The sequence below is a fragment of the Peromyscus maniculatus genome, chromosome 11 (assembly GCF_049852395.1).
Source record: "Peromyscus maniculatus bairdii isolate BWxNUB_F1_BW_parent chromosome 11, HU_Pman_BW_mat_3.1, whole genome shotgun sequence".
In the NCBI taxonomy this organism is placed as follows: Eukaryota; Metazoa; Chordata; class Mammalia; order Rodentia; family Cricetidae; genus Peromyscus; species Peromyscus maniculatus.
Window position 1 is genome coordinate 19,638,666 of NC_134862.1, and position 24,614 is coordinate 19,663,279.

General features: G+C 39.6%; 1 protein-coding gene across 2 annotated transcripts in view; it reads left to right on the plus strand.

The window, feature by feature from the left end:
- The window catches only part of Cdh20 (cadherin 20), a 242,858-nt gene that overhangs the window by 203,539 nt on the left and 14,705 nt on the right, over window positions 1-24,614 (plus strand). For both annotated transcript variants that reach the window (XM_006994174.4, XM_076547188.1), the window contains 3 exons: window positions 6,735-6,871; window positions 16,722-16,843; window positions 20,745-20,862. In XM_006994174.4, the coding sequence (XP_006994236.1) occupies window positions 6,735-6,871; window positions 16,722-16,843; window positions 20,745-20,862 (377 nt within the window). The remainder of the gene's footprint in view (window positions 1-6,734; window positions 6,872-16,721; window positions 16,844-20,744; window positions 20,863-24,614) is intronic.

Here is a 24,614-nt window from a genome sequence, read left to right on the forward strand (position 1 = left end):
TAAGATGAAGAAACCTGTCTAGCTAACAAAAAATGCCACTTCAGCTAGGACCTTTGAAGACATCTGTCAGCATGAGGGGCTTCTAAGGAAGCCCCTGGCTATTCCAAGGAGCCTAAGCAGGATGAATACAAGAGCACATACCCCGAGGCTAGAACAGGGTCCCCTTGCTGTTCTGGGGCAGAACTCTACATCCTTGGGGAGAAAACTGGCAAATACAAGGTTCCTGACATAGAGTAAGAAGACAAGGAGTCACGTACACAATTTCCCCTCTGAATTTTGTAACAAATAATAGAGCTCCCATTGGTAGATATCAGGATCTTGACTCTGTGCCATCCCAAAGCAACACAGAATTGCTCTATGTCCACAGGGAACATCAATGGTCCTAGATTCTTAAGAGATCTCAAAAGGAAAAGTATTGAAAAGTCAACTCTGTGGCCTTTATTTACTAAGCTATTTGGGATTGCTTCCCCCTGTTAATAGAATTATGCATGATATTCTCACCTTTTATAGAAATGTTAATTTGAGGAGCCGGAGAGATGGCTCAGTGATTAAGAGCTCTTGCTGAGTAATCATGAGCACCAGAGTTCAGACTTCATAACCCAAGAAACAATGTATAGGCAACCTGCAAATGCCTCTTAACTCCAGTTCTCAATGGATCTGACACCCTCTATATGAACACAGGGGTGTACACCTGCACACAAATGTGCAAATACACTCACATAGACCAACAAACACAAAATATTATAAATACAATTTTAAAATAAAAATTTAAATATAATTTGTATATTATGTTACATAACTAACTCATGTACATTTTTGTTATAAATATTTAATGATTTAGATTATTAAAAGCAAATGTATACTACATAGCCTCCCAAATCAACCTATCACCTAAAGTTAAAATATTACAGATTAAAGGCCATTTAATGTTTTTAAAAGATTACTAGGACTTTTATAATCTCCTTTCTAAAAAGCTGATGCTGTGCTAAGATATAAGCGCTGGTCATTATTCACTCGTAATCCCCCAAACACTGGAGATTTAGTTGTTTGCATATGAAAACTGCAATGCTTAGATCCCTTCTACCATTGATAAATGCTCGAAAAATAATAATAAAAAAAAAACTCCAGTTAGGAGGATTGTGAGCCATTTAGCAACTAAAAGCAACTCCTGCTGGTATGGAAACAGCCTGGTCTCATGTGCCATCCTGCTGTGTGTGAATCCAACAAGCCTGCTCATGACAGAGAATGGCCTCATCCAAGCAGTCAAACGTCAACAGTGTCTGCTCAAGGCAGCTTTGCATGTGTGTGCTAAGCATATTCTCCTCATAATAGGTGAGAATGTTACAAATGGAGACAGGAAAAGCACATACAAGATTCACTACTAGGTCCCAATGTCCTTGTTTTCCATCTGTATCCGCTCTTTCAATTTGTTCTCCTGCACCCTGGAAGTTGGCCCAGTGCCCCATTCAGAGAAATGAAGGCCATTATTCCCTCACTGCGGCCTAGCTTGGGAAATTGAAGAGGGGATTCTACTTGATGAGAGAAGCTCCCTAAGGCAGGCTCCTGCTGTGTCGACCAGGCACTGCTGTCAGGGGTCCTGTGACTTGGTTATTTCTGTCACTCCATTTCCCACACCATCTGTGATAGTCACTGTGGTGAGGTAGGTTTCTGGTTCCTCATGGGCTATTCTCCCCCAGCAATATGCCCACAGCCTGGAGAGCTGCCATCCGGGTTGTACTCTGTGGACCAAATGTGGGGCTTTTCTCTTGTCTCAGAGCTGAAAGATTACAGTATCATTAGCCAGCCAGTACTTCTAGTTCCTAAAAAAGAAGTCAACTCTTAAAACAGCTGATAAACTTTGAAGATAAGTCACAGATACACTCAGAAGAAAACAGCACAGCCTAGATCATTTTAAATGAATCTTTAAGTACATGGATCTGTTTATTAAAACTTAACCATTTCTTATCATGCCTAATCTCGAAGAGGTAAAGCTGTGTTCTTGGCTAGTCTTCTACAATCCATATGTCAATAAGGCACTGGTAGGTGTTGCTAAGGTGCCAGACACTGACGCTGAATTCTCTAGATTTGATTCCCACTAGTGTGACCTTGGATAAGTGACTTAACCTCTTAAGTCTCCAAATGGTCATATCTATAAAACAGAAATAATAATAAAGTGTACCAGTGGTGTTATTTTGAGGATAAGTGACTCACTACATTTGATGTTTTAAACAAAGTCTAGCAAATAATAGATGTTTGTTAAACAGGATCACAGGCAGAGAGGTTAATTGTCTTCTTTAAATTCCCTAAGACTTGGAAAGTCATAACAGAAGTTATTCCATCTGAATTCATAACTGAAGTTACTCCAATTTCTCGGGCTCTTAGTCATCTGCTGTCTCTTTAAATCTACTCTCTAAATAGCAATCATGCATCTCTACAGAAATGTATGCATTTGAAGTAAAATGTTTCATATACATACAGATCTAGAGATAGACACACATAGCTTAACGTGTAGCAGTATTTACCCTCACTACATGTGATAATTTGGCATGCACGTATCTCATTCCATTTCATTTTGTTTCAATGCTAATCATAATCAACCATATTCATTTCACAGCTCACCAAGCTGCAGTGTGCAAAACACTGCACTTAAAATTATTACTATCAAAATTACAGTTTCAGGGGAGAGAAGCTTCAGTGGCTAAGAATGCTCATTCCTCTTGAAGAGAACCCAAGTTGAGCTCCCAGTACTCACATCAGGTGGCTCATGACTGCCTGTTAACCCCAGCTCTGGGAGACCAATGTTTTCTCCTAGCTTCCTCAGAAACCTACTCACAAGCATGTCACCCCCTAAAACACATACACACTCACACACACACACACACACACACACACACACACACACACACACACACAATTTAAAATAAAAATAAATTCTTAAGAAAATTGCAATTTCTCCATCTCAACAACTTTAAGACAAAGACTGCCATTTCTGTCAATTTTTATTAAAGTTTTGAACTCTATAACTCCATACAGATGGTTTTTAAATCTTAGTTGAAAGTGTATTAATTTTCCTAAATTTGTTTGCTTGCCTGATGATTAGGATAAATTTTCAAAGATATGAGAACATTAAGAGAAGCTGCATGTTAAATGTACAGCAAAGTGACCACACAGGAGCTATTATAATTACTGGTCTTTGAACAACAAGCTACATCTTTATTTTGAACACTGGCTCCTTATTCTTCTTCCCAGTTTGGGTTTTCTTTCATTTTGTGATTGTTTTCTTTGCTATGCAAAATCTTCCATTCAATGTCATTTCATTTGTTTGGTTTTGCTCTTTCTGCTTCTGTGCCTTTGGGGTTACATTCAAGACATCACGGCCCAGACCAATGTTACATAATTTTCTTCTAGTGGATTTAGTTTCTGATCTTAAGTCTATGCTTCATTATTGAGCTGATTATTGTGAAAAAGTGCCAGATAAGGGTCAACTATATGTGGACAGCCAGTTTTCAAAATACCAGTCATCAAGGATGATTCTTTCACACCATTATGTATTCTTGTTATCTTTAACAAAAAAAAAAAAAAAAAATCCAATGAGTGGCTCATAGATATATGTGAGGGGAACCCTGAAGGTGTCCAGGCAAGGAAGCAAACCACGACGAGATGAGAATGAAAACTTGGTTCTGATTGACTTCTCAACCTGGATCAAGACTTTGGGGAGTCTGATGCCAGGTGGTTCATTGTCAGCATATTTAAAATACAGTACAATTTGAAGAAAAAAAAGTTTCCTGTTGTAATATAATCCCCAATTCACAAGGAGGCATAATTACATTGAAACTGGACTCATGGTACATGTCATTTCTTCCAAGAAGATGGGTTCTAGAGATAGGCTCCCTGTACTAGATTAAGAGCCTAAGGAAGAATCTGTCCTGGTCTGGGGCATGCAGATATTGTAGAGGAGGCTTTTCTGTCCCTCCCTGGTCCTGCAGCCATTTTTAAAATAATCACTCAGAGGCTTACATTAATTATGTTTGGTTGATGGCTCAGGTTTATTACTAGCTAGCTCTTACATCTTAAATTGACCCATTTCTATTAATCTATATACTGCAACATGGTCATAGCATTACTGATCTGCTGGCATGTTGCTCCTTGGGTGGGTGGCTGGCGTTTTCCAGACTCCACCCTTCTCCAATATCTCTGCTTGGATTTCCCACCTGGCTCTATCGTGTCTTGTCATAGGCCAACACAGCTTTATTTATCAATCAATGTGATCAACACATATTCACAGCATACAGAAAGATATCCCACAGCAGTTTGGGCGGCTAGCCACTTCTGGTTCTAGTTGTGGGAGCTTGAGGAGCCTCTAGATGTAAGGGTCATTTAGATTACTAGCCACCCCTGGTCCTAGTTGTAGGAGTTTGATAAGACCTGGTCCAAAAGATAATGCAGATCACCAGGCTATTCATCACCTCAAATTTCCAGCTTTCTGGAAAAAACAGATTATATATCTATCCCTTTGAAAGACTAATCCTGGGTGCTAATATTCGTGGGTTCCCTGAAAATCTGTGGGCACAAGGACCTTTGTGCTCCCAACATATAAACATTTCTAGGCTTTCACCCTTATTCCATTGATCAATGTCTTTATTTCTATGAACATATGACAGTTTCGATTACTTTTGCTTTGTATTGTATTTTGATGTCAGGACAAATAATCTTATTTTCAGAAATGTCAGAGTACCTAAACAATTTTTCAAAAGAAAATACATAAGAACCTTGCAAATGTATGGGGAATGGGGAGGGAAGCTCAACATCACTAACCTTCAGGGAAATATAGCTTAAAACCACAATGAAATGAATCTCACCTATTAGAATGTCTGTTCCCCAAAAGATGAAAAATAGCAAAGAATGTTCACGACAGGGAAACTTTGTACCTTGTGGGTGAGGATCTAAGTTAGCACAGCCATTTTAAAATACAGTGTAGTGATTACTCAAAATACTAGGACTATCATATGATCCAGCCATCCTATTTCTGGGCATATATCCAAAGGAATTACAATCAGTATGTAGAAGAAGCATCTTCATTTCCATGTTAACTGCCACATTACTCACAAAGCCAAGATATGGAAACAACCTAAGTGCTCGTTAACAGATGAATGGATTTTTTAATCTGGCACTTTATACATACACAAGAGAATATCACTCAGCCTTTAAAAAGAAGGAAATTCTATCATTTGTAGTAACACAAATGAATCTCGAGAACATGATATTGTGTGAAATAAGCCAGGCACAGAAAGGCAAATACCCTGTGATCTTATTTAAATGTGGAATCTAAAAGGTTGAACTGATAAAAGAAAGACAATGGTGGTTATCATAAGCTAAGGCCAGCAATGCTGATGGGCAGAGAAAGGGAATGTTTTGGTCAAGGGAAACAAAGTTCTAGTTAGACTAGAAGATGTGGTGATCTATTATACAGAAGGTAACTAGTTAATTATATATTATATATTTCAAACATGTAGGAAAATGGATTCTAGATGCTCTTGCCATAAAAGTAATAGGAGAAATGATGTGTACATTAATTAGTCTGATTTTTAATTCCATAAGATATATATATAGAGAGAAATGTTATGCTATATTCTAAAATATATAATTTCTCAATAAAAATAAGAAATTGCTAACCTTTACCAAGGAGCATATGATAGCCTCAATGATGGTCCTCAGTCACAGCAAATTATCAAAATGTCTTACTTTAAACATCCTGGTGCATGAACTTACCTCCATCTCCCAAGACAGAGAATAGGTGAGATAATTCAGGTGAATAGAGGGAACCAGGTTGCCAAATCAGACTGAACAAGAATTACAGATCTTATTCATAACCAAATTCACTAAAGACTCAAAAGACAGAGCAACAGCAAAATGAGTCATGTAATTCTTGCTTTGGAGAGGTTAAAATTGTCTGGCTTAAGTGCCTGCAACTATCCTCTTTTTCCCACATAAAATGCACATTGGTCCAGACTGAACATACATGGTAGAAACAACAGATAAGGCTTGTGGCCTGAACAAAAAATGGCCTCTGTTTTATGGAACACCTGCTTACAATGCCCTTCAAATTTTGAAGGTCATATGATAGTTTCCAACAGGCCATCCCTCATAAATGCACAAAACTCAATTTTATTTATAACTGGCAACCTAAATAGACCTGCTCTATCCTGCTAAAATCCTATATGAGGAACTTTCAGCTAGTAAGTTCTGTGTCAGTCGGGAGTTGGATCATTCCATGTTTATGAGTGAGAACGCCTGGAGCAAAGGCTTCCTTTCCAACAGTGATACCCGTTCTAAGGAGCAGAACCACATGACCGTACTCTGCTTTTCCAAGTCCCAGGTTAGCATTTAAGAATTCAGTTGACTTTCAAACATATATAAATAGAGACTGATATTGAGGGTACCCCAAAACTCTTGGAGCAGCTTTAACCGTAAATAGCATAAATTAATTTCTGTGTACATTGAAATTGCCATAAGGTACTCAGTACTCTGCTTATTTCATTTTTAAGTAAGATACTTGAAGTAGTTAAAAAAAAAAAAGGTTCTCTTAAGCATGATGAAACCTATAGTGTTCCACATATTCACAGCTCAGAGGTGACTGAGCCACCTTTAACACAGTGTATGTATTCATTTCTCTCATGTACTATTTTCTCATGCTTATCCAAGTGAAAATAATTATATAATCCATATCTTTGCAGATACTCCATCGACAGAAGCAGCGACCCTGGGAGATTTTTCTATGTTGACATTACAACAGGTGCTCTAATGACTGCAAGACCACTAGACAGAGAAGAGTTTTCTTGGCATAATATAACAGTCCTTGCTATGGAAATGAGTAAGTAACATAGTTTGCCTCCACAAAGTTACAAAATGTAAAGGTATAGAAAGTGAAAGTTTCTAGACCTTGTAATAAACAATATGTTCTAGAGGAGAAGCTGAAATTATATGCTATACAAATAAATGGTCATGTAATTTGGTCTATAGTTCATTTTTGGTTGAGGAACATCCTTAAGTTCAGTTTTGTTTCTGTTTTTATGTAAGTACTCAGTTAGTCAATTCTGCATCAGTCAGGAGGTGAGTCGTTGCCTGTTTATGACTGAGTAGGCCTGGAACAGCTTTCCTTCCCTACAGTGATGCCAGTTCTAAGGAGCAGAGCCGTGAGACTACAACTTTCCTCTTTTTCAAGTTTCAGATTAGCTAGAAAATCCATCTTAGAACTACCTTTGCTGTATCCCTAACATTCTGGTAAGTTTTCTTTCCATTTGGTTTTGATGCTAGGGATTTTTCAATTTCCTCTCTGATTTTTTCAATAACCCAATGACTACTGAGGAATCTATTGTTTAATTTTATGTTTCTATAGCTTCTCTTGCTATTGATTTTTAGGTTTTTTATTACATTATGATCTGACGGCAGAAATTACTCTGAGCTTGTTTTTGTATTTGTTAAGACTTTTTTTGTAACATAACTTGATTTTAGAGAAAATTCCATAGGCTGCTAAAAAGAATGTATAGTCTACACATGTTGGGTAAAATATTATGTAGATATATCTATAATTTCCATTTGATATATGGGGAGACTTAATTCTGAAGTTTCTTTGACTTCTTTTTTGTTAATCTAAATGATATATAACAATGGGTATTGGTGTCACTCACTGTTATTATATCTGGGTCTTTCTGTCTTTTTATGCCCAATAATGTTTGTTCTTATGAAATTATGTGTACTGTGATTCAAGACATATATATTTACAATCAGTTTTGAGGCAGAATCTCACTGTGTGGCCCTGTCCTTGCCTAGAACTCACTAGGTAGAAAAGACTATCCTCAAACTCAGAGAAATCTGCCTGCCTCTGTCACTTACATATTGTGATTAAAGGCATTCACCACCATGACTGGCTATAAAAATTGCATCTTCTTTAGTGATTTTTCTTTTTACTAACAAGTGATGAACCTATTTATCTCTTCTAATTAATCCTAAAATATACATTAGCTATTCCTAGTTGTTTCCAGATCTCATTTACTAGGTGCATATTTTCCATTCTTTCATCTTCAGCCTGTGTACCTTTTCCCGTGAGATGTGTCTTTGGAAAGAACAAATAGCTGTGTTTAGTTTTTGATCAATCAGCTAGTCTCTAGCTTGTAAGAAAAAAGTTAAAACAATTTACATTTATTTTTTAGAAACATTTTCTGAATTCTATAAATTGTTTCACTGTTTTCCTCACTGGTTCTAATATTGCTTGTTTTTTCTTTTTCTTCTTTCTTTCCTATTAATATTAGTGGTTTTCTGGTTTACTGTGTTGGGCATGACTGGTTCTTTCTCAGTTCACCTTGAAAGTTGTGGTTGTGTTCATTTATTTCATTATTTATATCTGAATACAGTATTTTCTCACCTTCAATTCTTTTTTTTTTCTTTTTCTTTTTTCTTTTTTTTTCCATCACAAGCAATTTATTTTGTTCTATTCATTCACAGTTAATACAGAAAATACTTGGAAACATTTCCATATAATGTTTGACACAGAAATCATCAAATAGAAGTATACAATGTTGACAGGAGACAGTACATTTATAATTTATAACCCCAAATGTATTTATAAATTAGAAATGGAAAGATCTACAAATGAAATTATGAAGGTTCACCAAAGTCATTTAATCTGTCAGTTTCTCATTCATTTTTATGTCTTAATAATATTCTATTGTATGAATAAGCCACATTTTATTTCTCTCCAGTATTTGATAGCTATTTGAGTTGTTTTAACTTTTTTACTATTAGCAACACACTGCTGTAAACATTCATGTACATGTTTCATAGGTGTACATTTCAGTAGTTTGAGGGTATATTCCTAAGGGTAGAATTGTTGAGTAACAGAGTAACAATGTTTTGCATTTTGACCAACCACCAAACTGTTTTGCCAAAGTGGCACACCATTTTACAATCTGACCAAATCCTTGTTTTTAAGGCTCTGATTTTTGTACAAAAGCATTCAATCATTCTGTCAGACCAAACCAGGAAAAGTAAGCTATAGTTCAGAGCTGTTCTATTCCATTTACTATGCAAAGCCATTCTTGGCATTTGCAACTCTCAGCCCTTTTGAGTATTCTTGCAGTGTTCACCTTTTCCTCAACCACTTTTTTTTCTGGTTTATTTCTATCTATTACAAATGTAAAAAAAATCCTCCATCAACGCTGCTGATAGCAGCAGAAGCTTGAGAAATATACCTTTGGTTTGCCTCAGAAAAGGAACACATATTGCACTGTAAAGTTTATAAAATTGGCGCAAAACATTGTGATAATGTTACAATACCAGTTTTAAGAGTTCAGTGACTAATGGGGAGCCAATGGGATACATGCAGAACTGTGAAAGCGATCTCACTTAGCCAACTGTACACGTAGACTGTAAATCTACATTCAGATCATTTCTGAACTAAGACTATCATCTCAGTTTATCTGTTGAGGTCAACCAGGAAACCCTAGAATATACCTTGATTTTTGCAAAAAACAAAATAGGGGGAGGGGTTTCTTCAGCATCAGTCCACGAGTAACAGTATCCTAACAGGCAAAGTGTTCTCTCACTGTTAGCATAGAAGGAACTGCTGCTGGAGGTCAACTTGGGCTTTAATTTGCATTAGCACTTACATGCATAGTAGTCCAAGTTGTTGACCTCATGACTTTAAAAAGTAACTCTAAAAAAGTAAAATGGCCCTTCTTGGAAGACTAAAGAAAGACATCCAGCCATAGTTGTAAAAAATCTCATCAAAACAATATACCCTTTTATGAATTACGCCTCAGTTAAAAAAAAAAAGTAGCCCCAAATAAGAAGCAGCTCTGAAAAAGAAAATATAACTTAAGATATTTGAAAAAAACAAGGTGAATACAAGTTCAAAAATAATTAAGATACATTTTCTTAAGGCTACCTAGAATTAGGCTTTAAAGAATTCTACCATTTCAAGTTCACCACTAGTTACTAGATACCTATTTACAAACAAGATGTTCACCTTTTTTGTTCCTTTATCAAGAGAAAAATCTACCTTCAGACTATGGTGATGGGGAGGGACTAAAAAACAAGATTCAAACAATCCCATGCAAATATCACATTTTTCAAATGGAAGAACTCCAAACTGCACTAGAAGATCCAACCACTAAGAAACTTTCCATTGAAATGATTTAAGTACAACTACATGGCACCAAGGTTTAGGCCTAATATAGGCCTGACAACCAAGTCCTTGTTTTCTGGAAGAAAGGCCTCAAAAGTCCCACTCAATTCCACATAACAATACTTCAAAGATCAATTAGGTTTTCCTTTCCTTAATATTTTTGTTTTTGACTTCTAATCTTAAAGACTAGATTAAAACTTAGCTCATTTCCCAGAAGGCATTGCTTCCCTTTGCTCTATGAAAGAGTCCACCAAGACCTCTTCCTCAAAACCATCTAGGCCCCAGCCTCCAGCCTGTGCTTGTGATGCATCTTTCTCAACATCCTGAAAAGGTAATGTAGGTAAAATATGCTCATAAACATTAAAACTAGTTGTTAGAAAGACGTAACTAGCTTTATAATTTAAGTTTTAGAACATAAATACTTGCAACTTAATCTGCACTGACAATGATTGTCGAAGCCTAGAATTCAACATTTACAAATTCTCATTCACCCACACAAAACACACTATTATCACACAACTTGTATCTTGAGAGAATCTTCTGCTTTTTAAATCTTTGGCCTCCCAGTCATTCCCAAGTTCAACCAACTTTTCCGAGTTCTGGTAATTACCTAGACCACTGAGGCATTGCCACAAGACTTCTTCTCTTTTGAAACATCCTTTTTCTCTAGATATTAGGATAGCTACACCAGCTTGTTTCTTCTGTGGTGTATGTTGGTGTGGGATTATCTATTGCTTGATTTTTCATGGATGTGTTTAGCTTCTTTGGGTTGAATTTTCCCTTCTAGTGCTTTCTGTAGGGCTGGGTTTGTAGACAGGTATTGATTAAATCTGGTTTTATCCTGGAATATTTTGTTTACTCCGCCTATGGTGATTAAGAGTTTTGCTGGGTATAATAGTCTGGGTTGGCATCCGTGGTCTCTTAGTGTCTGCATGAGATTTGTCCATGATCTTCTAGCTTTCATAATCTCTATTGAGTAGTCTGGTGTTATTCTGATGGGTTTACCTTTATATGTTACTTGGTCTTTTTCCTTTGCGGCTCTTAATATTTTTTCTTTGTTCTGTGTGTTTAGTGTTTTGATTATTATGTGGCGAGGGGACTTTTTTTTTGGATCCAGCCTATTCGGTGTTCTGTAAGCTTCTTGTATCTTCATAGGTATTTCTTTCTTTAGGTTAGGAAAGTTTTCTTCTATGATTTTGTTGAATATATTTTCTGTGCCTTTGAGTTGGTATTCTTCTCCTTCTTCTATCCCTATTATTCTTAGATTTGGTCTTTTCATGGTGTCCCAAATTTCCTGGACGTTTTGTGTTACGACTTTTTTGTCTTTAGTATTTTCTTTGACTGACGAATCTATTTTCTCTATCATGTCTTCAGTGTCAGAGATTCTCTGTTCCATCTCTTGCAATCGGTTGGTTATGCTTGTTTCTGTAGTTCCTGTTCGTTTTGTCAGGATTTCTATTTCCAGCATTCCCTCAGCATGTGTTTTCTTTATTGTCTCAAATTCATTTTTCAGATCTTGGAATGTTTCTTTCATCTGTTTAATTGCTTTTTCTTGGCTTGATTTGATTTCTTCCCATTTTTTGTTCATTTTTTCTTCCATTTCTTTAAGGGAGTTTTTTATTTCCTCTTTAATGGAGTTTTTCATTTCCTCTTTAAGGGAAGTTTTTATTTCCTCTTTAAGAGAGTTTTTCATTTCCTCTTTAAGGAAAGTTTTTATTTCCTCTTTAAGGTAGTTTTTCATTTCCTCTTTAAGGAAAGTTTTTATTTCCTCATTGAGGGAATGTTTTATTTCTTCTTTAAGGGCCTCTATCATCTTCTTAAAGTCATTTTTAGGGTTGATCTCTTCTGTTTCTTCTGTCATGGTATGTTTAGGTCTTGTAGGTGTAGAATCACTAGGTTCTGATGTTGCCATATAGGTCTTTATGTTGTTGCCTGTATTTTTGCACTGGCGTCTACTCATCTTTTCCTCTGTGCGGTGCAGGTGGTGTCTGTGTCTGAGAGTGCCTCTCTTGTTCTAATTTTTAGTCTTGGTTTAGTAGGGGTTCTTGGTTAAATTGGTGCTATTGGGCTGTTTCTTCAGGGACAGCTGATTTCAGTCGGTGAATTATATACTTATGATTCTGGTGATCTGGTTTAGTGGCTGGGTAAGCGCCTTCTTCTGTGTTCCCAGGTCACGTTTTGTTCATTTGTCAACTCCTCAGCTGATCTTGTTTCTTCAGACTTCAAACTGTAGGCATCTGAATCCTCTCTCAGATGGGTTTCAGCTGAGCAGGGTAGTCTCACCAACACCTCCAAGTTGTTGGGTTTCACAGGATCAGCAGCTGGGCCCTGGGTTGTCCCCAGAAGGAGTGCCCAGACTCGCCCTGGTTCTGACCCACGGAGATAGCCTCTTCCCCAGGTGTTGGGGCTAGGGGCATCCCCGTTCCAAGCTGCGTCCGCTCATCTCTGTCCCCGGGCCTGTCCACCCCTGTGGCCCGCTGCCACAGGCCTACCTGCGTCCACTTGTCTCTGCCGCTGGGCCTGTATGTCTCTGTCAGCTGCCACTGGGTCTCTCTGCCTCTGCGGGCAGCCAACGGGCCTGTATATCTCTGCCGGCTGCCACCGCGGGCCTACCTATCTCTGCTTGTCACTGCTGCAGGGCCCATCCACCTCTGCGAACTGTCACCAGGCCTGTATGTCTCTGCCGGTTGCCGCTGGGCCTGTATGTCCCTGTCGGCCACTGCCACCGGGCCCCTCCACCTCCGCGAGTCGCTGACCTGTGTCTGCCCGTCTTACCGTCTTACCGCCCCGTGGCCTATCTACTTCTGTGGGCCGCCGCTGCAGGGCCTGAATGTCTCTGTCGGCTGTTGTCGCCGCCGGGCCTGTCCACCTCCGTCTGCTTATCTCCGCCGCAGGGCCTGTCCACCTCTGTGGACCGCCGCTGGGCCTGAGTGTCTCCGCCAGCTGCCGCCGGGCCTAAATGTCCCTGTCGGCGGCTGCCGCAGGACCCGTCTACCTCCGTGGGCCGCTGCCACAGGCCTACCTGCGTCTGCTTGTCTCCGCCATCTTCGATGTTTTTTTTTTATGTGCTCACCTTCAATTCTTGATATTCTTTCTTCTGCTTAATCTAGTTCACTGGTAATGCTTTTCAGTGTTTATATATTGCATTTTTCATTTCCAACAATTGTTTAATAATTTATTTGTTTGCTTGTTTGGGGGTTTTTTGAGACAGGGTTTTTCTCTGTATAACAGCTGTTCTGGAACTCACTTTGTAGAATGGGCTGGCCTTGAACTCACAGAGATCTGCCTACCTCTGCCTCCTGAATGCTAGGATTAAATGTGTGAGCCTCTACACCAGGCTGCTTGTTTTGTTTGTTTGTTGTTGTTTTGTTTTCAAAATTTTGATTTTCTTGCTGAATTTCTCATCTCATCATTCTTATCTAGGCTCTGAACTGTCTTCCTTATCTCATTCATCTGCTTGTTTGTATCCTCTTGCTGATCAAATTAAGTCATTCTTCGGAATTTCAACCTTTTCAATATTGCTGGATTCAGTTAGTAACATATGATCTTTGGCAAAGACATGCTACCTACCTTTTCATATTTGTGTTTCTGTTTTGTGATTTGTCCATCTGTCAGATATACTTTCCAGTTTATTATTGGGTTTAGAAAGCAGTCTGTTTTTGAGGGCTCAATTCCAATACCACACAAGAGACTAAAATAAGAGACCACTTTAATAATACCAAGACCAAATCAAAGCAGATACAAAAATTCTCTTAAAATAGTCATAGTCCACTACTCTGTCACTAATGACCATAGACAAGCAAGTGGAAAAAATACTGTAGAGTAAGCTATAAGCTTAGAAAGTAATTTGATTAAGGTTAGCATGATGGCCTGGCCAGTAAAGACCTTTACCACAAGAGCCTGAGTTTGATCCCTAGAATCCACATAAAGTTGGGAGAAGAGAACTGGATTTACAAAATTGTCCTCTGACCTCCACACACAATACCATGACACAAGTGCACCATACACACAACTTGCATACACATGCTCGCACACGAACACACAAACACACATACACACATGATTTTTAATTAATTAGATAAAAAGAATAATAGATGAAAGAAATAAAGGAGGATGAGGGGAAAGATAAATCAGTGAGGTTAAATAAAAGAAAAAGGTTAAGAATGATAGGAAGAGAAAGAGAAAAAGCAAGGCATACTTGAAATACTATTATACAATAAGGAAAAATGGAGAGCTGGGGAGTTGGCTCAGCAGTTAAGAGCACTCTTACAGAGAACCCAGGTACCATTCCCAGAACTCACATGGTGGCTCACAGCCACCTGTCACTCCAGTCCCAGAGGATCTGACAACCTCTTCTGACCTCCACAGGCATCAGGCACACACATGGCACTTACACATAAGCAAAACACTTGTATGCATAATAAATTTTTAAAAAGAAAAATACACAAACAAAACTAGATAGCATTACAAGAGAAATGAAAATCATAAAAACTTTTTTGAACAATAAAAATAATACTGGGCTGGTGAACGGGCTCAGCAGTTAACGTGCTTGCTCCACAAGCTTGATGACCGGTGTAAACTGGAACCCACATGAATGTGAGAGGACAGAACTGACCCCACACATGGGCAGTGGTATGGAAGCCCCCCCACACACACACACACTTTCTCTCTCTTTCTCTCTCTCTCTCTCTCTCTCTCTCTCTCTCTCTCTCTCACACACACACACACACACACACACACACACACACATACACACACACACACACACACACGAAATACTATATTTTTAAGAAAATAAATGAATCAAACACTAAAAGTATAGCAAAAAGAAGAAAAACCTAATGAGTGAAGGAGAAGGAAGAGAAGGGGAAGAGGATGAGGAGGAGAGAGGAAGAGGAGGAGAAGGAGGTGGAGAAGAAATAATTGTTTAATAGCAAAGTACTAACTGAGCAGCTTTTCCCCAAGTCTCTGATTTTGGAGTTTGCAGGTGGAGGAGCAGTCAGCTGGGATGGCTTATCCTTCCTAAGGTTCACAGTGTTGTTGAGTCTGAGCCCATGAACTGCCAGTTATCCCAGACAGGGCTGTGTTTGTGTTAGGACCACTCCTTCTCTGCACCAGGAGCCACTGCTGCCTGTGTGCACTTAACTCTGCAATCTGTGGCCCAGGTAGGTTCTTACTGCAGCAGTCTACTGTTCTTCCTCCCCATAGGGCCCCAGCCACAGATGGCGTCCTGGATTTTGTCGCACAGCCTTTCTGCTTCTGTGCTTTTTAATCTGTGTTGCCCTTACTAATACATTTCCTCTCTTTCTCCCCTTGTTAGCTTTACTCTTCAGTCATGGTATCATAGAGAGCCAGCTTCTGACCTGACCACCTTTCCCCGAGAATAGCCTAACCCACACAGAATTATTTAGGGGGGAAAGAGTAAAACATAAATATTTTTTAGAAGAAAGAAAAATGAACTTGAAGAATGGTGTATTCTGTGATTTAGCAAAATTCCTCACATTTTTGTCTAATAATTGCTGTTGTCTCCCTGGGGTAGTGACCAAAACAGGAGGAATAGAATATGGGGGTTGTGTGTGTGTCTCCACGCAGCAATTCCAAAGACTCAAACCAAAAAAACACATTTCCCCATGAATGCCCATGGCTCCTGCCACAGCCAAAGTTGTGGCTTTGGAATGAGCTCCTATAATATCCATTTAGTCCCTAGGAAGAAATAAACGTGCAGTGCTATGTATATCACTGTGCATAACTCGAAACTGAACCTAAATCAAAGAATTGATTATTCTACCCAAGTAAAGTGTCAGAGCCCAGCTCCAACCTGTTGAAGGGTTCTTGTGGGGAGTAGAGAGGAATGAGGAACTATATAGAATATATATAGATTCTATAGAAATATAGATGGAGATGGAGAGAAATACAGAGACACGGGGTAGCGTTGCGAAGGCCCTGGGTCAATACCCAGCCATCTCAAGGTTTATTCAAAGGGGTTTTTATAATATGCCAAGGGGTGAGGCAAAAGACCTTCCCCTTTCAAGATCAAAATACAACATACAGCCAAGTGCAGACCCTTCCAAACACCTGATAAACATGCCCGTGGCCAAATCATCCCATTATGCAGCCCTGCTGGGTAAAGCAAGCTCAGAATTTCTGACCTTGAGAAAGGTCTCACTAGGAATCCCCCACAGTAAAGCCCAATGTTCCACAAGCACACATCCTGATTAGAATGGGCTATTCTAGAATATAGAGTTGACTTTTGATTCTGTAACCCAAAGTATGAACCAAGCAGGAGTCAAAACTTTCAGGTTCATTTTTTAGCACTTGCTCCCCATTAAGTATTGCCCTTTCCTGCATAATTCCTGATGTCAAACACACCCTAGAATATGCTTCCTTCTGTCCCAGCTTGTGTGTGGTCACACTCTTAACAGGAAACACACACCCTATGACCATGTTAAAATTTCCTATTCCTTGACAAACCAGATTGAGAAGCTGCCTTTCTGACTTACTGAGCTCTCACCATCAATGCTCCCTATGTTCTCTTTAGACAATCCCTCCCAAGTGGGAAGTGTTGCTGTCACAATCAAAGTCTTAGACGTGAATGACAATGCTCCAGAGTTTCCCAGATTCTATGAAGCCTTTATCTGTGAGAATGCCAAGGCTGGACAGGTAAGGTAAACCCCAGATGGACAGAGGTAACCGTTAAAGATATCTGTGGTAGTGAGGGTTTCTATCACTGTGATAAACCACCGTGACCACAAGTCATTTGGGGAGGAAAGGCTTTACTTCATTCAATACTTCCATTATTGAGGGAAATCAAAGTGAGAACTCAAGCAGGAGAGGAAATTGGAGGCAGGAGCTAATGCAGAGGCCATGTAAGAGAGCTGCTTACTGGCTTGCTCCTCATGGCTGAATGACCTGCTTTCTTATACAACCCAGAAAGGACCACCTACTCAGGAGTGATACTGCCAACAAGGTGCTGGGACCTCCCATATCAGTCATTAATCAAGAAAATGCTCTGTAGATGTGCTTATAGGCCAATCTTAGGGAGGTATTTTCTCACTTGAGGGTCCCTCTTCCCAAATGGCCCTATGTATCAAGTTGGCATAAAACTAATCAACACAAAAACTGAATTCACGATCAATAACATGTTCACACCAGAAAGTATGGATTAGAAAACAGGGTTCCCAGCTTCTTTAGAACAGGTGCCAATTATTTATTTGCTAAGACAACCACTTGGATTCTAAATTACATTTTGTGACCTGAATAGTGCTTTAACAGTACTTGGCTCACAGAATAGTATGGTTATAGGAATAACCACAGTTCTAAAAACCTTCAGGAACATATTTTTAAGGTACATTTCTAAACCTAACCTTGTATTTCATCAAATTCCAAAAGATCTGACTGAGAACCATCCAGAACTCCATTTTCAGTGGCCACATATTAATGTATTTGTCAGGTACTGCATACCCTCTACCTGTCCTTCCACATCCTCCATTCTGCTCCTGCATCTGTATGCTTCTTTCCCCTGTTAACAGTCTTGTTGTCCATCTTAGCGTATACACTGTGGTCCTATGGATTCTTACAGAGCAGATAGTCAAGATCATTTTGTTAAGGTAATTGAGGGGTTGAAGTCCACATCTGACCAGATGGTAACTCCGGCTCTGACTGCAACAAAGCTTTGCACTCTCTTCTACCACTTACCTGGAACATCACCCCAGCATCCTCTGCACAAAGCTGTATCTCTAAGACCAACACTTACCTGAGCTCTTTCAACATCCTTAGTCTAATGTCTTTGTCTTCTAGCCAAAGAAAGTGACTTTGTTTCTGTAAATCAAGGAGCCCTTCAGTGATTTAAATCCAAACTGACCTCAACACTGATTCTTAAACTTTGGTGTAATAGTCTGTATCACCCTTAAAAAATTTTTCCAAGTCTAAGATAATAGTACTTCTATACTTAGTAACTCTCTAGTCTAAGAAGGCCTAAAATATTATCTACCTAATAACAATTACAATAAAAGGCTTTATTGAACAAGGCAGCATCCATAGTAATAGCTGTAAAGAACCACATTAACATGCCTACAGTTTTGTAGATTATGTAATACATGAAGCAAGGTCAGAAAGAAGACACAGGGCAACAGTTACTGTGTTGAAGTGGACAAGTTCTGATGGGTAGGTTGGGCTTTTAAGGTTCTGACTAGGTGGTTTGGGCTTTTAAAATGATTTTTTTGCTATCATACTTTTTTATTATTATACATAATACAGCATAATTTTTATTTTACTATGAAATATGATTTAATATCAGATTTTATGCCATGACAAATAAGGCTAAATTTAGTCATGAATTTAGAGGATGCTAAATAGTACAATAAAGGAAGTCCCCTCTTTCCTTAAAATGGAACACTTTCTCTCTTGAAGGCTCTGGCAAAGAAGCTTCACTATGACAAGAGACTAACATCTTACCCACCTCTCCTGCTTCTGGAGCCATGTGTGTCCCCCACTTCTAAGGCTCTTTCTAATGGTCCTTAGTACAAATCTTTGTAGTGCAATTTATCTGTTACTTGGAGTTAGGGGACAGTGTCATAAGCCTGCTCCATTTGTCACCTTCAGCCCAAGATATGGATAACCCTAGCCTCTGATATGGACTCTGGTTTTGAAGGTTTTCAGAAACACACAGCTAAGTTATTGCTATATAAACCATCAGGTCTTCCTCTACTTGCCCAACACTGGTCATCCTCACCTCTGCCAAGTATATGCGCATGCTCTTCTCTTACAGTGGATGAAAGCCATACAAAAGTGAAATGTATGCCTGCTGATTAGAAGGCAAAGAATCGAACGTGCTGAGCAAATTATTAGACAAGTGGGGCTAAGGACTGTCAGGAAAATCCATGGTGTTCCCACCACGAACCCACCACACTGTCTACCTACCCTTCAAAGTCCCATCTCAACCAATACACACAGAGTTTTAAGATCTATCTTAAAAGTTTTCCCACTCTATTATCTATTCAAAACATTCCCTAAGAAACATTTTATCTCTTTACATTTGGCAATCAAAATTTAAAAAAAATACAGGATTTGCTTCTCCATAGAGCTAAGATAGATGGTGCCCTCAGTTGCGAGCAGCACTGACTGAGGCTGACTGTATGTGACTATTTCCACTGCTCTCCTGACCCTTGCCTTTATTACTACTCCATTCCGTCCACTTTGGGATTCAATAGTCAGGCATTCCAGGAGGCTTACCCTGAGGTGGAGTTCTGATACATGATGTTTTTGAGACCTATAAAAAGGAATGCCAGAAGGACTCAGCAAAATAAAAAAATTAAAAAGTCCAGCTGCAATAAAGATCCATTAACATCCTTACAAATTTCTAGAATAAGAGTTTTCCTAAGTTGAAGGGGGGACAGTGAAGCCTTTCTACTACCCTGCATCAGCTCATCATTGGTTGTAGGTTACCATGAAAGGATATGATAACCATGGGTAAGTTAGCTGTCTGCAGTGAAGGTGATCCCTGGAGAGACTGGAAGGTGAGGAGTAAGGAAACAAGTCCTTGGAGGATCTGAACAGTATGCAGAAATCCCTTGCTGGGCAGCGCCCTAACCTTCAGCATGATGTAAAACTCTAGGCCCTCAAGCTGACTTTTGATAGAGTCATTTCTGTCCCGGAAGAAAGACAGCCTTTCCAGCAGAAACAGCAGGCTTACAGGGCCAGGCCCAAGTTGAATAGGAACCATCAGTGCTACAGGGTGTTACAGTGGACACCAATGGAAACCAGCTCATCAAAACTTTGTCCATACCCACCCCCCAGCAACCACAGCCCAGCAACTAATGCCCCAACTGTCTATTTCATCCTGCTTTCTTTAATGGCCTCTCTATGAGTTCCCACAGCCTTCATGAAAGGTATTCCTTTGAAGAACATTGTGGGAAAGAGAACTTGGCCCTCCCTGCCAGTGAGCTTTATTTTTTATTTTATTTTTCCCAAATGAATCACACCCTCACACCTCTGACTTTAGTCTGCTTCCCACCATGGTGAGCTTCTGCTCTACACCTTTTCTAACTCCCTTCCTGCCAACAAAACATGGCTGTCCGGTAGCCCATGCCCCTCCCATCCACAGTCCATAGCTTAACACTGCCCTGTTTACTTGCCTTCTAGGTAGTGGTTATTTTTAAACAGATGCTTCTCAGAGGTGGCAATTTAGTCACAAAATACTTACTTAATGATGGGATACAGACTAAGTGAGAGGAGGAAGCGGGGACACAAAGGGCCTTGTGACACTCCATGGTTCTTTCACTTCTTCCCTTTAAAATACTTTAAAGTAACGGGGCCAAGCTGTGAGAATATAATGCATCTGAAACTTTTAGGCCACACTTATTCTTTACCTAGTAACATATGCAAGATCAAGAACATGCTTAACTAATCCTAAACTGTGTGGTGGCATGGAGAGTTTCTGGTTAGTTTCAGGACATTTTCTCATTGGGGAAATGACTTACTATTGTACTCAAAGTTTAGGCTTTCACTAGACTTTGCCTTTTCTTTTGGATCCAACTCACCCTGAACTCGTGTCCTCCTTCAGCTCATCCAGACAGTGAGTGCCGTGGATCAAGATGACCCTCACAACGGTCAGCATTTCTACTACAGCTTGGCTCCTGAGGCTGCTAACAACCCCAACTTCACTGTCAGGGACAACCAAGGTAAGCAGTGGACCTGGGGCTATCTCTGCTTTTCTACTGCTCAGGCTGGACATTTGAGTTACTAGACCATACACACAGTACCAAGTCTTCAGGCTTTCTAATAGCAGGAGGACATTAATGCTAATTTGCAATCTACAAAGTTTTGTTTCATAACATCAAAGACAAAGAGTGCCCTCTGCTGTCTCTAAAACCTTCATTCCTCCATCAGAAATGAAATATTCTTCGACAAATATTTATTGATGCTTGTTCTGTGAAAGACACTATTCAAGGCACAGTAGTAATTTTCTTCCTTTAGTCCAACTCAGACCAACTGTATTTACATTCTGAAGACAGAAACAGCCTAAGGAATAAAGTGCCCTAGAGAAAGAAATGAACCTGAAGTAACATATCTAATCAAAGATCAAAAGTGGCGGTGAGTGTAAAGCCCCCACAACAAAAGAGGCCATGTTAAAGGGTATTAATAATAATAACAAAAAATTAATAATAACAGCAACGATACTAAAGTAGCAAAGTTCAAGTACAAGAACACAATAGTATTCACAGAATTCACTGTTTCTATGGAGACAACAACTTGTAAAGTGACCTATACTGGCCTCAAATGCATGATCCTGCTGCCTAAGACTCCAAAGTGCCAATGCCATAGTCGGCCACCATTCCACCTGGCTTCAAACAACTTTAGGTTCAGGAAAATCTTATCAAGTGGGGTTCCCATTGCAAAAGCTGCTTGCTTTCCACTACATCTCTGGTGGAATTAGACTTCTAGGACCTTTCCAACAAGCATTCATTGGCAAAGGGAATCAGAGACTTAGAACATTCTTGGGACTCAAACAGGGAAAAGAGGGACTTTCATTCTCCAGCTGAATATACTCTGGGGAAGGTCACAATAACTGAAACCAAGCAGTTATTGTCAGATGCATCCCTTTGTTAATTCTGCTGCCAAATGACTTGGGTGTCCGCACTCTCACTTTCAATACCCTCATCTTAAGGGTGACTTTGTAACAATCTAATCAAAGGGTAAGAAAAATGTCAACCTTAGGGATTCCTGGGAACTTCCCTAGCACCGGGTTTTTCCCTATCCCCATGATGTCTCCCTCTATCATGGTATCTCTTTCATTGCTCTCCCACTCCATCCCTGTTTCAGCTCGACCATCCCATTCCCTTATGTTCTCAACCCCCATCTCCTACCCTCCACTGCCCACCCCTCATCCCCAGTTTACTCACATAGATCTCATCTATCTCCCCTTCCCAGGGCAATCCATGCATCTGTCTTTGGGTCCTCCTTGTTAGCTAGCTTTGCTGGAGCTATGGGTTGTAGTCTGGTTAGACTACTAGCAACAGTGGAGAAGGTGCCTGAACTTGCTTACCCCAGTAATCAGATCGGTGAATATCCTAGCTGTCATCATAGAGTTACTGGAAGCAGATACAGAGATCCACAGCCAAACACCAGGAGTCCAGTCAAAGAGAGAAGAGCAAGTGCATCAAGATCATGATGGGGAAACCTACAGAAACAACCAAACCAAACTAGTGAGAATTCATGAAATTTAGATCAATAGCTGTGGAGCCTGCATGGGACTGGACTAGGCCCTCTGCATAGTGACAGTTGGGTACCTTGATCTGCTTAAGGGGCCCCTGGTGGTAGGATCAGAATCCATCCCTATTACATGAGCAGGCTTTTTGGAACCCACTATCTATGATGGGGCACCTGTACAGCCTTCAGGAAGGAGGAGGGGCTTGGACCTGCCTCTACTAAATATATGTACCTCCCCATGGAAGGCCTTACCTTCTTGTAGCGGGGAATGGGGGGGATGGCTTGGGAGGGGGAGGTTGGAAGGGAAGGAGGAGGGAAGAGGGGGATCTTTGATTGGTATGTAAAATGAATAAAAAATTTCTTAATTAAAAAAAGAAAAATGTCAAGATTAGGCATGCTTTGTCTTCCTCTCAAACATCATTTTTAAGATTTGAATTACTGCTACAACCTCATAAATAGAAGTATTTTTCAGCCTTTTAATTACCATAAAATGTCTATGGAAGGAATGCTTACATTTAAATATCCTGAGATTTTTGTTTGTTTATGTGTGGCATGTGCTATGTTCACATGTATAGGCATACATGGGGATGCATGTGTCAGAGGTTGGCATCTGAAAATGTCAAATGACAAGAAAAATATCTTTTGATTTTGATTTTTTAATAATATGTGTGCACATGTGAGTACAGGTGCCCAGTACAAGTACAAAGGGATTGGATCCTTTGGCGATGGAGTGGGTACAGAGAACAGAACTTGGGTCTTCCGCAAGTGCTCTGACCCCTGAGCCAGCTTTCTAGGTCCCATAGGTCTCATCCTTCATCATTCTTTACCTTATATGCTGAGGAAGAATCTCTCATTTGAACTCAGAACTTGTTGATTCAGCTAATCTAGCTAGACAGCTTGCTGCAGGGATCCTGTGTGTACCTCCTGAACACTGGGATTAAAAGTGGACCACCATGCCCTTCTGGCATTTATGTGGGTCCATAAACTCTAGTATGCACCTTTACAGCAGTTTGCCCAGCAGCCATCTCCCCTCTCCATACCTCTGTCCCAAGAATTTTATTGAGCCAAACTTGAATTATCATTCACCTGTTTCATAGGAAAGTCCTCCCTATAAAAGACAGCTTCATCTTCCTCAGGGTTGGCTGTATGACGGAGACCCTGGGGTGAGAGGAGCTGGGCCGTCAAGGTTTTCTTCAACTTTGCAGCTAGGTGTCACTCTTTCCACTCATCCTTGCAGAGCTAACACAAAAACAACATACAGCAAAAAGCTGCAAGGGTCTTAAAGGAGACCTTGGGCACCAGTTCATGGATGAATCACCTCTTGAAAGGTTTCCCAAAATAGAAGCCACTGCATCTTCAACAGAAAGTGTGAACTCCTAATCTCCAGATGACAATTTGTCCCACAGGTATCTTTTCCTAAGATTGATTAAAAACAGTCCCACTTCTAATACGGTGTGCCCATCATCCAGTGTCCCCACTTTTTATAATAAATAAATACTTTTAAAATATTACATAATAAATACTTGATTTACTTAGATAGTATTACATATATAAATATATTATTTTATATTACATATTTTATATTTTATGTGTTATTTTATATGTTTACATATTATATAAAACATTATATATTAAATATCACTTAATAAACACTTAAATAAATGAAATAAATACTTAAATAAATGAAAATGTCAAATGACAAGAAAAATACCTTTTGATTTTGATTTTTTAATAATATGTGTGCACATGTGAGTACAGGTGCCCAGTACAAGTACAAAGGGATTGGATCCTTTGGAGATGGAGTGGGTACAGGGAACAGAACTCAGGTCTGTTCCCTGTACCCACATAAAAGTAAAGCCTATTTAGCAAAGGTTGGGGGAGGACTGTGGATCAAACTCAGGGCCTTGCACATGGTAGGCAAGCTCTCTACCACTAAGCAATATCCCCACTCTTTCTCTTCTTTGTCTTTTTGTTTGGGTTTGGATTTTAGAGACCAAGTGTCACTATGACCTGCTATACAGACCCTCACTGGCCTCAGTGGTCCTGCTGCCTCTGACTCACAAGGGCTGGGATTACATCATGTCCAGCCTTTTTGTTTTTAATTTCAAAACATGAAAAGGATTATATGTATAGAACAGTTTAAAGTTTTGAAATCATTTTCTCATCTTTGTTTTAGGCAACATTTATAATGACCAATAAAGTATGATTCTGATAGTCCCATTAA